Source organism: Perca fluviatilis, chromosome 11 (genome assembly GCF_010015445.1).
Source record: "Perca fluviatilis chromosome 11, GENO_Pfluv_1.0, whole genome shotgun sequence".
Classification (NCBI taxonomy): domain Eukaryota; kingdom Metazoa; phylum Chordata; class Actinopteri; order Perciformes; family Percidae; genus Perca; species Perca fluviatilis.
In genome coordinates this window covers 33,638,704-33,649,517 of record NC_053122.1, presented here as the reverse complement: position 1 = coordinate 33,649,517, position 10,814 = coordinate 33,638,704, and the positions used below count along the sequence as shown (strand labels likewise).

Sequence of the window (10,814 nt, the reverse complement as noted above, 5' to 3'; positions counted from 1 at the left end):
GTGTGTGTGTGTGTGTGTGTGTGTGTGTGTGTGTGTGTGTGTGTGTGTATGGTCCTCAGAGCCGGGACACCTGCAGCGCCAGTGCTGTGTGTGAGTATGGGACAAGTGTTTCAGCTGTATATGCCTCGGCTATCTGCGCTTTGCTTGCAGCTCTCTTAACTTGTTGCAGCTGCATCAAACAAACTGTGTTCCCACATCGGAGGGGAAAAAAATAAATCGATATCGCTTTGCTTTGGTCCGACCTTGAACGAGGAGGCAGCGCTCAAATCTTCGCCATGATTTGAGCCAGACAGATTTCTACTGAAAACTTTTTTTTTCGTACACGAAGAATTCCATTCATCCTATTTTCACCATTCCGCTCGGCACTCGGCGTATCCTATTCCGCATGTTCTTTCAGTGGACGGCCTAATTGGGGCTGAGCGTGGGCCGGGAGGGGGTGTGGGGGGGTTTAATGATGTAAAACAGTCAGGTCCGGCTGGAGTCAGCGCGGGTAAGCTGAAGCAGTGTTAACTGTAAAGGGATACTTGGGCTCCCCACCGGCAGGCTGTTGGGCAGAGCGGCCGTGCGCGTCTCATTAACAGGATCAATTTACAACCAGTCCAACAAATAGGTCATTCTTATCCATCACGGCCACGCTCTGCCTGCGTGGATCCAACCACAACACGCACGTTTTGTACGCATCATCACGAATGACGTTGTTACCGGCCCGTTGTTTGAATCCTTCGGCTTGACGATCGTTCAAAAATGACCACCGCTGGTAACGGGAATCTCTGTAGCATTGTAGGCAGACCGGCAAGCGCACGTATCCAATCTCGGTTTTAAATATTTTAATTGATTGCGATGTTCAAGCAGCTTTTCCAACTGGACATCAATTGGAAATGAATAATAGATTAAAAAAAATTGTTTTTCTTTTTAAGAAAAGTCTACCGTGTGGTAATATTATCGGTTTATTCATATCACACACTCAACTTGTTAAAGCCTTAGTTTAGCTAACATAAGCATAAAGTAAACTCTATAAAACATCCCTGTAAACTTCCTCTTGTCTGATTCCTCCGTCACATTTACTGCGATCAAGGACATACAATACGTCCTCTCCAGTCCCATATCTACCGGGATCCTTCGTGGAGGGGATAGTGGTCCCGCTTTTGGCCACCTGCCCCGCGACACCTGGTAAACGATACGGCCTCTCTGCGCATGCGTAATAGCCTGCCAAAAATCCCAACGCAGTCTCGCTTGACAACCAGTAGTGTTCCAATCTGTCCAGAGATAAAGTCAGAGCAGCGTGGAGCGGAGTGAAGTGGAGTGGACGATTTCAGACGCGAGCAGCATCGAAACCAAAAACAACAACAACATGCCGAGGTCTTTCCTGGTGAAGAGTAAAAGGGCCCACAGCTACCACCAGCCCCGGTACCTGCACGACGACTGCAGTGGACTGGACCCTTTTCTGGCACACGTGTGCGCAGGTAGGTTCATTTGTGCGCAATTACGCAGGGAAACTTGTTTAATAACGCCAGTGAGAGCGATTCGTCCCCGTGGAAATGATTTCACATCCGATTTAATTTCCTCTATCTACAAATAGACACCAGTTGCACAGTTCGTCGGATTCATTGCTCTCCTCTGCTGTCATTAGATACCAAATCTCAGGCGGGGTTTGAGTCCAACTTGGAGCCGCAGGAGGATGTGAGCGGCGGCGCTGATAGACTGTCCCCCGGGTCCAGGCTGCTGTCCCCGGGGTCGCTGTCCTCCAGCTCCCCGCTGAGCTGCGGAGGCAGCGTGTGTGACAGATCCTCCGACTGTGATTTCTGGCGTCCCCCGTCTCCCTCCTCCTCGCCAGGTCTGTTTTCATCCAGACTTTTTCTACAGTTGTTTTTGAGAAGTGTCACTAGAGTATTAAAAGATAACGCAAAGTTTCGTGTCAGGCATATCTGTGACTGTGAGGGTGTCATTATCATTAGACCAGTGAGCTTATATACTGTATAGCTACATTTAAAATGTTAGTTTTCAATCCATATCAGCTTTATGAGTGGGTAACATCTTTTGAACATTTCCAGCACTGTTAATACTTTTTTGATTGTTATGAAGAAGAACCAAGATCAAGTATAGGCATGAATAAATTGTAAAAAAAGATTTGTAAATCAAATAGGGATGAATGGATGCAAATGTTATAACGGCCTACTTTTTTCATTGAAAACAAGACAAATATCTTGTCAGTCATCAGTCTTTACACTTCTTGCACACAGCTATCTATTTGTTAAATGTAAGCTGCAACACTTTGATGCGGGGACTTGAGAGTTTCCGTTGTTAACTGTTGTCTAAAGTTACTATTACGCTTGTCACGCCATTTCCAGTAAGGCCAAATGCCATTTCCAAACGATCAAATTTGAAGACACGTCATGAACTACAGATCGCATTTATCAATTAGAATATCCACTCACACAAAATCCATATGAACTTCCAGATTCAGAGAAATGCTCCACTCCAGCAGCCGAGGACGGCCAACACTTCAACATCCCGCTCTTTCCTTACTCCTGGACGGCGTACTCCGGCTCTGAGCTGAGGCATCTGGTTCAGGGCCCATATCATCGCCACCTCCAGGGCCCCAGGGAGCCTCGCTTACCCGTCAGCATCTACGGCGCAGAGGACAGCGGCGCCGAGCCGCTTTACGCACAGCGGGGCCAGGTGGCCGGATGCTACCAGGACTTTCCTTCAACGGCCCACCAAATGTGCAGGATGCGGGCCGGAGACGGGCTGTATGTGGATGTAAAACAGAAGCAACGCGGTGCGGAGATCAAGTCTGAAAATGACTTAATTTGCTCTAACATCGAGTCAAGTGGCTCCTATAAGTGCATTAAATGTTCCAAGGTACGTTAACCAATGTTTACTGAAGCCTTAGGCCTACGTGACCCAAACCATAATAACCCATTTCTTTTGATAGGTTGGTGAGATGTTACATATGATCTTAGTGATGTTTTATTGGTGATCAGGGTATGCTATTATGCCTATTATATTCAAGTTTAATTTAAATGTCATTTCAAAGATAAAAATGTGTGACCGGCTTTGGGGTCAGTAGCCTATAGGCTGTTTCCCCCTTATTAGTTTGAAAGCGAAATAAAAATGCCATCCGTATTTCCAAAGGTGTTCTCCACGCCTCACGGGTTGGAGGTCCATGTTCGGCGGTCGCACAGCGGGACGCGGCCGTTTGAGTGCGGGATCTGCGGGAAAACCTTCGGACACGCAGTGAGCCTGGATCAGCACAGAGCGGTTCACTCGCAGGTAGGCCTCTGCATAAGTTGCTATATCAACTCAAAGGCCCACATCCTGGAAAACAAAGGCCTCCGGATCACGCATTTGCCACCACAACGTCCCTAACCAGTCTGACCTTTTACTGTATTCCTGCAGTTAAATCTAACGTTTTAAGGAATTCCGCAATGATAGGCTATTTTATATTTTTTACAGGAAAGGAGCTTCAGCTGTAAAATCTGCGGCAAAAGCTTTAAGCGCTCCTCCACGCTGTCCACGCACCTGCTCATCCACTCGGACACGCGCCCGTACCCGTGCCAGTACTGCGGGAAGAGGTTCCACCAGAAGTCCGACATGAAAAAACACACTTTCATCCACACAGGTGAGACGCTGCTCAGACTGGCATCGATAAATGCAAAAAAAAAAAAAATAATAAACGACCCATTTTGTCAATGCCTCACCGTGCGTAATGCTTAAAAATGTCTTTACCGGGGCGCCCGGTGGCTCACCTGGTTGAGCGTGCGCCCCATGTACCAAGGCTCAGTCCTTACGGCAGCGGCCCAGGGTTCGATTCCGACCTGCGGGCCCTTTGCTGTACGTCTTCCCCCTTTCTCAACCGCCCAACTGTCCTATCAATTAAAAGGCCTATAATAATCTCTACATTGACATTTCCCAACTGTGTGATCTCTCTGCCGCTGCAGGTGAGAAGCCGCACAAGTGTCAGGTGTGCGGGAAGGCCTTCAGTCAGAGCTCCAACCTCATCACGCACAGCAGGAAACACACAGGCTTCAAGCCTTTCGGCTGCGACCTGTGCGGGAAAGGTTTCCAGAGGAAAGTGGACCTGCGGAGACACAAGGAGACGCAGCACGGACTCAAATGAGCACGCTTGGATCCTTTGAAATCCTGCACTTTTTAAATGTACTCTGACCATTCATATGGTCGTGTTTTATTTGATTTGATTCTATTGTTCGATGCCTTGCCCTTATTTCCCCTATTGTTACATGTAGTTAATTATTTAGCCTGAGATATTCTGGTTGATTTTATGGAAATAAAGTTTATTTATAGAGTGTGTTTTTACATGATTAATAAGTATGAAAAAGCATAGCCGTTAGGCTGTAAACATATGCTTTCCGAAGCTGCATATTGTTAATAATTTCTCAAATAAATTATCACTTTTAAATGATCCGATTCAAGAAATCCTGCCTGTTTGTCAATTAGCCTATGTAGTCAGGGTTTAAACATTAACTTTCGGGGGGGAGTTTTTTCAGTTAGGAACTGACAAGCCTTACATTTCCGTCTTTATTTAATTATTTCCTCAATGACAGGGAAACATTTCTCATCATTTAGACTGCTTAGGTTTTAATCTACAACAACACAAGTTTTTAAACTGTTTTTTAAAAATCCTTCTCTGCCTCCGTCCACTGATTGTAGGGACGTTGTGAGAAACGAGAAGCTGTGCCCGCCATCAATCACGTCCCCAATCTGCATGACAGCTCCAAGTTATATCTAACACTATTAAATAGAAAAACGTTTTGTTGCGTGCGCCACCTGGTCAAAACCAAATATTTCCAGATACGGCGCATTGTTAACATACCCATATAACAAATGACATTATGGTGCCATAAAGCTCCACGTGAAGGAAGTCCCTTTTATGACAGCAGCAGCTCCTCCAGCACAAGCAACAAGCAGCGTGGTCCACATGGCTTTTTATTTTTCTTCCACTGGGAAAAGCTGGGTGTGATTTATTTGGCCGAGGAGAGGTTAAACAACCAGGGCTTTAAAACTTCAAGGATCTGATTTGCACATATCTCACCACAGATTGTGTACATACTGTATAGTTATGCTGCTACACAATATTGACAGTAAGTCAAACAGCCTGCAGGCCAGCGGTGCAATAGGTATTCGACATCACTTAAGTTAAAGTATAATCAGAAAAACACTTTAAGCAGGCTATTAAAAGTAAAAGTACTCGATGTAGAAAAATGTGTGACTGATATACTATTACATATTATATCATTAGATGATTATTGCTCATGCATTCATTTAAAAGCCGGATTTTACTGTTGTTAGTAAAACAAATAGTTGGTTGAGGGTGGAAATACTTTTGAACTATTTTGTATCGGATTGATTATGAAAGATTATGTTCTTTATGGATTCATCTGATGATTTTTCTTCTCCATTAATCGATTTTATGGTTTGTAAAAAAAATCTGACTTCACAACAACTTTTGTTTTGGCCAACCAACAGTCCAAACCTCAACAATATTACAAATAAATTAACATTATTTAAAAAGAAAAGCAGCAAATCCTCACATTGACAAGCTGGAAACATGAGATGTTTTTGCTATGCATTTTTGCATGAAGTTATTATCAAAATAGTTCCCAAATAATCTTCGGTCAATCGGTTTCAGCTGTACTTGTGTATATGGATGGGTAGTTTAATCTATACCAAAAGTAAAATCTTTATTTGTAAAGTAACCAGTAACTAAAATGGTCAAGTAATTGCAGTGAAGTAAAAAAGTACAATATTTCCCATCTGAGAATTGTAGAGGAGCAGAAGTAGAAAGTGGAATGAGAAGAAAAGTACCTCACGTTTGTGCTTAAGTACAATACTTGAGTACATGTACCTTGTTAGACTCCACTACTGCTGTATCCTAGATTAGGAGTAATCACAAACGATAAAGGGACATGGAGCTTTGGTTTCAAAAGTTATTACAACTTTATTTGTGGAAAACAAACATAGAAAATGCCGGATACCCACATATTTATTTAATTCAGTCAGTGATCCTGAGTGTATGTTTAGTATTCATATGTCCACATCTCTGTGGGTCTGTGTCTGTGTGCATCTGTGTCTGTGTGTGCGTGTGCCTGTGCCTGTGCGTGTGTGTGTGTGTGTGTGTGTGTGTGTGTGTGTCATTGTGCCGGGGCTTTAAACAGCCGCACTAAATTCAGAAGGTCCTGCTCCTGTAGACCAAGCTCCTCCATCAGCGTGTTCAAATACTCGGCTGATGCTCGCGTCTCCAGGGCTTCTCGCACCACCGGAGACACCTCCGACAACCTGAAACACAAAACGATGCACAATCACACACGCGCGCTGACCCCAGGCTATTGTTGTTAACAGATACCAGACAGCAAAACAAAACATTTAAAGGTCCAATGACATGGTGCTTTTTGGATGCTTCTATATAGACCTCAGTGGTCCCCTAATACTGTATCTGAAGTCTCTTTTATATAGACCTCAGTGGTCCCCTAATACTGTATCTGAAGTCTCTTTTATATAGACCTCAGTGGTCCCCTAATACTGTATCTGAAGTCTCTTTTATATAGACCTCAGTGGTCCCCTAATACTGTATCTGAAGTCTCTTTTATATAGACCTTAGTGGTCCCCTAATGCTGTATCTGAAGTCTCTGTTATATAGACCTTAGTGGTCCCCTAATACTGTATCTGAAGTCTCTTTTATATAGACCTTAGTGGTCCCCTAATACTGTATCTGAAGTCTCTTTTATATAGACCTTAGTGGTCCCCTAATACTGTATCTGAAGTCTCTTTTATATAGACCTTAGTGGTCCCCTAATACTGTATCTGAAGTCTCTTTTATATAGACCTCAGTGGTCCCCTAATACTGTATCTGAAGTCTCTTTTATATAGGCCTTAGTGGTCCCCTAATATTGTATCTGAAGTCTCTTCCCGAAATTCAGCCTTGGTGCAGAATTACAGCCACTAGAGCCAGTCCCACAATGAGCTTTCCTTAGGATGTGCCATTTCTGTGTCTTTAGCTATTGAGGAGAAGGGGGGGGGGTGTGGCCTTGACCAACTGCCACTTTGCTCGTTTGAAAGCCATGATGTCTCTCTCTCATGGGTGGGCCAAATTCTCTGGGCGGGCAAAGCAGAGAAAGGGGAGGTAACCTTGCTCCTTATGACCTCATAAGGAGAAGATTCCAGATCGGCCCATCTGAGCTTTCATTTTCTCAAAGGCAGAGCAGGATACCCAGGGCTCGGTTTACACCTATCACCATTTCTAGCCACTGGGGGACCATAGGCGGGCTGGGGGGAACTCATATTAATGTTAAAAAACCTCATAAAGTGACACAAATTACATTTCTTAGGACGCATATATCCTAAAACTGAAAGCTCACATCCTTGTCAGACAATGTCAAGTTATTATCAGGCTGTTAAGTTCATATTGAAGCTGCTGAACTCCAATAGTAAATCTTAGCACAACGGCGCAAAGTGTTATAAATACACCAGCACTCTTTGCGATGTTGTACTGTACTGCACACGTCATTCGTGTCCTAAGAGGTCTTATGTTGACTTTAGGTTTCTCTGCTACATGTTTGTGTTGTGAGGCAACAGATTGTAGCACTATGCCCAAGAGAAATTTCCCCCTCAGGGACAATAAAGTGTAATCCATCCAAGTTGTGTCACAGGATCCGCTACACTAAAGGTATTGAGTGCTGACCAAGGGTTCAGGTTGTTCTAAAAGAAAACAGACCTACTGAGTCATAAGGATAACTTATGAGTAAACCCCTGATCGAGTCTTTTAAAAAAGCAATGCACTGGATTTAAAGGGGGTTCTAGTTTTGACTCTGCACAGTCATCCAGATAAACCTCCGCTCACTGCGTACATGAGCGCGTTTACACGCACATCAGTATCCTGGTTTTGAGTCTTATATTATATAGGATATGACGTTTACACTGAAGATGAGAAACCTGGTTATTCGTCTCCCTGTACACATTATCTGGTTGAAGGTTTCTGCCTGGTAAAAGGTGCTTTACCTCTCTGCTGTGTGCAATTGCTCTTGGGGTAATAATGATTATTATTCTGCGGCAGGCTAAAATCACATCTCTTCCGACTGCACCTTGGCCAAGGAGATGACGGTCATAAAAAAAATTAAATTAAAAAAAATTGCACTTACATGTGGCTCTTTGGAGTTTGGCTTATTTGAGGCTAATGTGCTTCTACGTGATTCTTGCTGTTCTGCGTTTGTACCTTCGTGATTGAATGCGCCTATCGGAAGTCGCTTTGCGTAAAAGCTTCAGCTAAAAGAAATGTAATGGAACTGTTGGGTCTCTGTAAATGAGAAGAGTCCTATGGGCTAGGAGTGTCCTGAGAGAACGTCTGTTGTGATTTTGACAGTATAAATGAAACTGAATTGAATAACAGTAACCAGGTTTCCGATTGTGTCGCGGTTCCTGAACATCTCGGCCCCTCATTTCTCTATGAAAGGAGAATGTTCAGAAACCCAGAATAAGGTGTTGCCACAGTATCTTGGTAGTGGAGCACTCCGGCTTGGCATATCCAGGTTTCTGAAGCCGGGATGCGAGATTTATACATGTGCAATTCATAACCGGGATACTCCAAAAACCTGCTCAAAACCAGGACACTCGATGACCCAAATCCTCCTCTAATAGACCTCATGTATGAACCTGACAGAGATGACTGAGAATGAAGACTGAGATGAGAGACATTTCATTCTTAGCTAGGTGTACCTAATAAACTGGCATCCGAGTGTCATTATGCCTGCTGCAGTAACATGGAATTTCACATCTGTACAGAAACTGTGTCGGGATCCATCAAATCAGCACAGACAAACACCCCCCCCCGAGTAAAGAGTGCTTACCTCCAGCTCTAAATCCACCATTTGCAACCTTCCACCTGATCTCCGTCACCTCTGTAACCCCCCACTCCCCCGCCCCTCCCCCTCTACCTGTCCTGTGTACCTGTGTGGAGGTGCACTGCTGGTTAATCTCCGGTTCACCCCAGGGTCTAGTGTTGCAGGGGGGGCATCCATTATTCAGCTGGCCCGAACAATAGAGGCCAGACTAGCTCCACAGCTGCCATGCAGCAGACAGATAAGGCGGCACACCAAATTATTCATGATGGAGGAATGGAAGGATGGAGAAGCTTGAAGTTAAAAAGGGAACTAACGAAATCATAGAGTAGCAGGGGGACACGTGTCACAGAGAATACTAAATGTTTCTGGGCCGTTTATCAAAAGGTAAAAAAAAAAAAAAAAAAAGCAGACTGTTAAGCCATGGAGTGGCTCCCCATGCCACAATTCACAATATCTAAATATATATACACAGGTTTATTAAGTGGTTCATCAGTCAGATAACATCAGTAGTTTTAAACATGTATCTCTCAACATTAACAGTCAACATCACAAGACACATACAATCAGGCCAAAGCCATAGAGAACGGATAACAAATCTCCCAGTACTGCAGCTCGAAAAAAGTTTGATCACCACGCAAAAGATTACTGAGCACGTGTGTAGGATAATTATGTAAAATCTATTTCATTCTAGCCTAATCATTTTTTATCTAATGCTATTTAAGGACATTTTTTGCGGTCACAAGGCTCCCTCACTTTAAGAGTTATAGATTTGTGTTACTTACTGGCCGTCAAGCTGCACAACACTTACTGTATTCCTTTGTTAAGTTCAAGAGAGCTCACAATGTAAGTTATGATATTGAAACAAACTGACCTGGGGGCCACCGAGGGAGTAATAAATCAGAGTCAGCCGGGCATCAGGTGAAAGTTTTCCCAGCCGGGGCAATTTAAAGTGCTCATTTTGGTTGGATGTATACAGAGGAACTCTGTGTGTGTGTGTGTGTGTGTGTGTGTGTGTGTGTGTGTGTGTGTGTGTGTGTGTGTGTGTGTGTTTAACTTGAGAGTGTACAGGGCTGCTTGTGTATGCCTTCTGCCCTGGATCACGGATCTGGAGAGGGGCAATCAGGTGGAGATAAGGCCATGAGGCGTCCGTGTGTACTCAGGCGGGAGCAGCACGGAACTGTCCATGAACTGCCAGCAACACGCACACGCACACACACACACACACACACACACACACACACACACACCATATGGCGTGGGCTAGAAACAACGCCGCGCCATATAGCAGCATCTTGTCAAAAGCACCATGAAGCTGAAAGTGAATCCAAAGTCAGTTAAAAAAAAAAAAAAGTTGACTTGTTTTCTTCTTTGAATGAAGACCAAGAAGCTGTTGCGTCACTTTGATTCATCAATCCGCTAATGCGACAGAAAATGATAGCATAACATTAATATAATGTCAGCTTTAGTTCTGTATTTGTTTATTTCATATTAATGTTCAATATGTTTGTTTGTTTATGTATGCCACCAACCACCGAGGCAAATTCCTTGCTTTGGCAATAAACCCTTTTCTGATTCTGATTCCGATATGTACCAATGATTTTTGTTTACCTGACGACGTCTTACATGAAACACACAACATTTACTGCATAAGAGTTTGGTTTTGTCCATTTAGACTTTAATTATATTGCTTTAGTTTAGATTATTCCTCACGGGATACACCTGATGTAGAAAAACACACTTTGTTCATGTACTCGCACACAAACAGTCTCACACACCCAAGCAGTGAAGAACAGTGGTTTCAAGTTTGCTGAGTGGGTGTATTCCCTGGAAAACAATGGACCTTGATTGCCTTGTCATATCTTTATTCTCTCTAACTACTCTCCTCAACAGCTGAGGAGCAGACAGTCCAGCTGTCGTGGTGCATCCTCTTAACCCTGAAGTAACACATTCTCTCTCTCT

The 10,814-nt window shown here is 43.8% G+C and overlaps 2 protein-coding genes across 5 annotated transcripts in view; one reads left to right on the top strand and one right to left on the bottom strand.

Moving 5' to 3' along the window:
• gfi1aa (growth factor independent 1A transcription repressor a) lies at window positions 1-4,423 on the top strand. 3 transcript variants are annotated; one of them, XM_039816916.1, is made up of 7 exons: window positions 1-88; window positions 1,265-1,463; window positions 1,580-1,834; window positions 2,459-2,862; window positions 3,136-3,273; window positions 3,457-3,622; window positions 3,942-4,423. In XM_039816916.1, exons 2-7 carry the CDS (start codon window positions 1,352-1,354, stop codon window positions 4,118-4,120), a joined length of 1,254 nt encoding a protein of 417 aa, XP_039672850.1. In that variant the 5' UTR covers window positions 1-88; window positions 1,265-1,351; the 3' UTR covers window positions 4,121-4,423. The 3 variants fall into 3 exon arrangements, with proteins under 3 accessions (XP_039672850.1, XP_039672851.1, XP_039672849.1); XM_039816917.1 differs by lacking the exon at window positions 1-88 and having other exon boundaries at window positions 1,154-1,463; window positions 1,631-1,834; XM_039816915.1 differs by lacking the exon at window positions 1-88 and having other exon boundaries at window positions 1,154-1,463.
• A 1,511-nt stretch (window positions 4,424-5,934) lies between these two features.
• The window catches only part of rpap2 (RNA polymerase II associated protein 2), a 21,196-nt gene continuing 16,316 nt past the window's right edge, over window positions 5,935-10,814 (bottom strand). For both annotated transcript variants that reach the window (XM_039816909.1, XM_039816910.1), the window contains exon 12: window positions 5,935-6,297. In XM_039816909.1, the coding sequence (XP_039672843.1) occupies window positions 6,153-6,297 (145 nt within the window). In that variant the 3' untranslated portion in view covers window positions 5,935-6,152. The remainder of the gene's footprint in view (window positions 6,298-10,814) is intronic.

What these genes read in the sequence shown, in the direction of transcription:
- gfi1aa (XM_039816916.1), top strand. Translation starts at nt 1,352, where the DNA reads ATGCCGAGGTCTTTCCTGGTGAAGAGTAAAAGGGCCCACAGCTACCAC. An exon ending in GTCTCCCTCCTCCTCGCCAG is followed by an intron (nt 1,835 to 2,458) that starts GTCTGTTTTCAT and finishes ATGAACTTCCAG; the next exon opens with ATTCAGAGAAATGCTCCACT. An exon ending in ACACACTTTCATCCACACAG is followed by an intron (nt 3,623 to 3,941) that starts GTGAGACGCTGC and finishes CTGCCGCTGCAG; the next exon opens with GTGAGAAGCCGCACAAGTGT.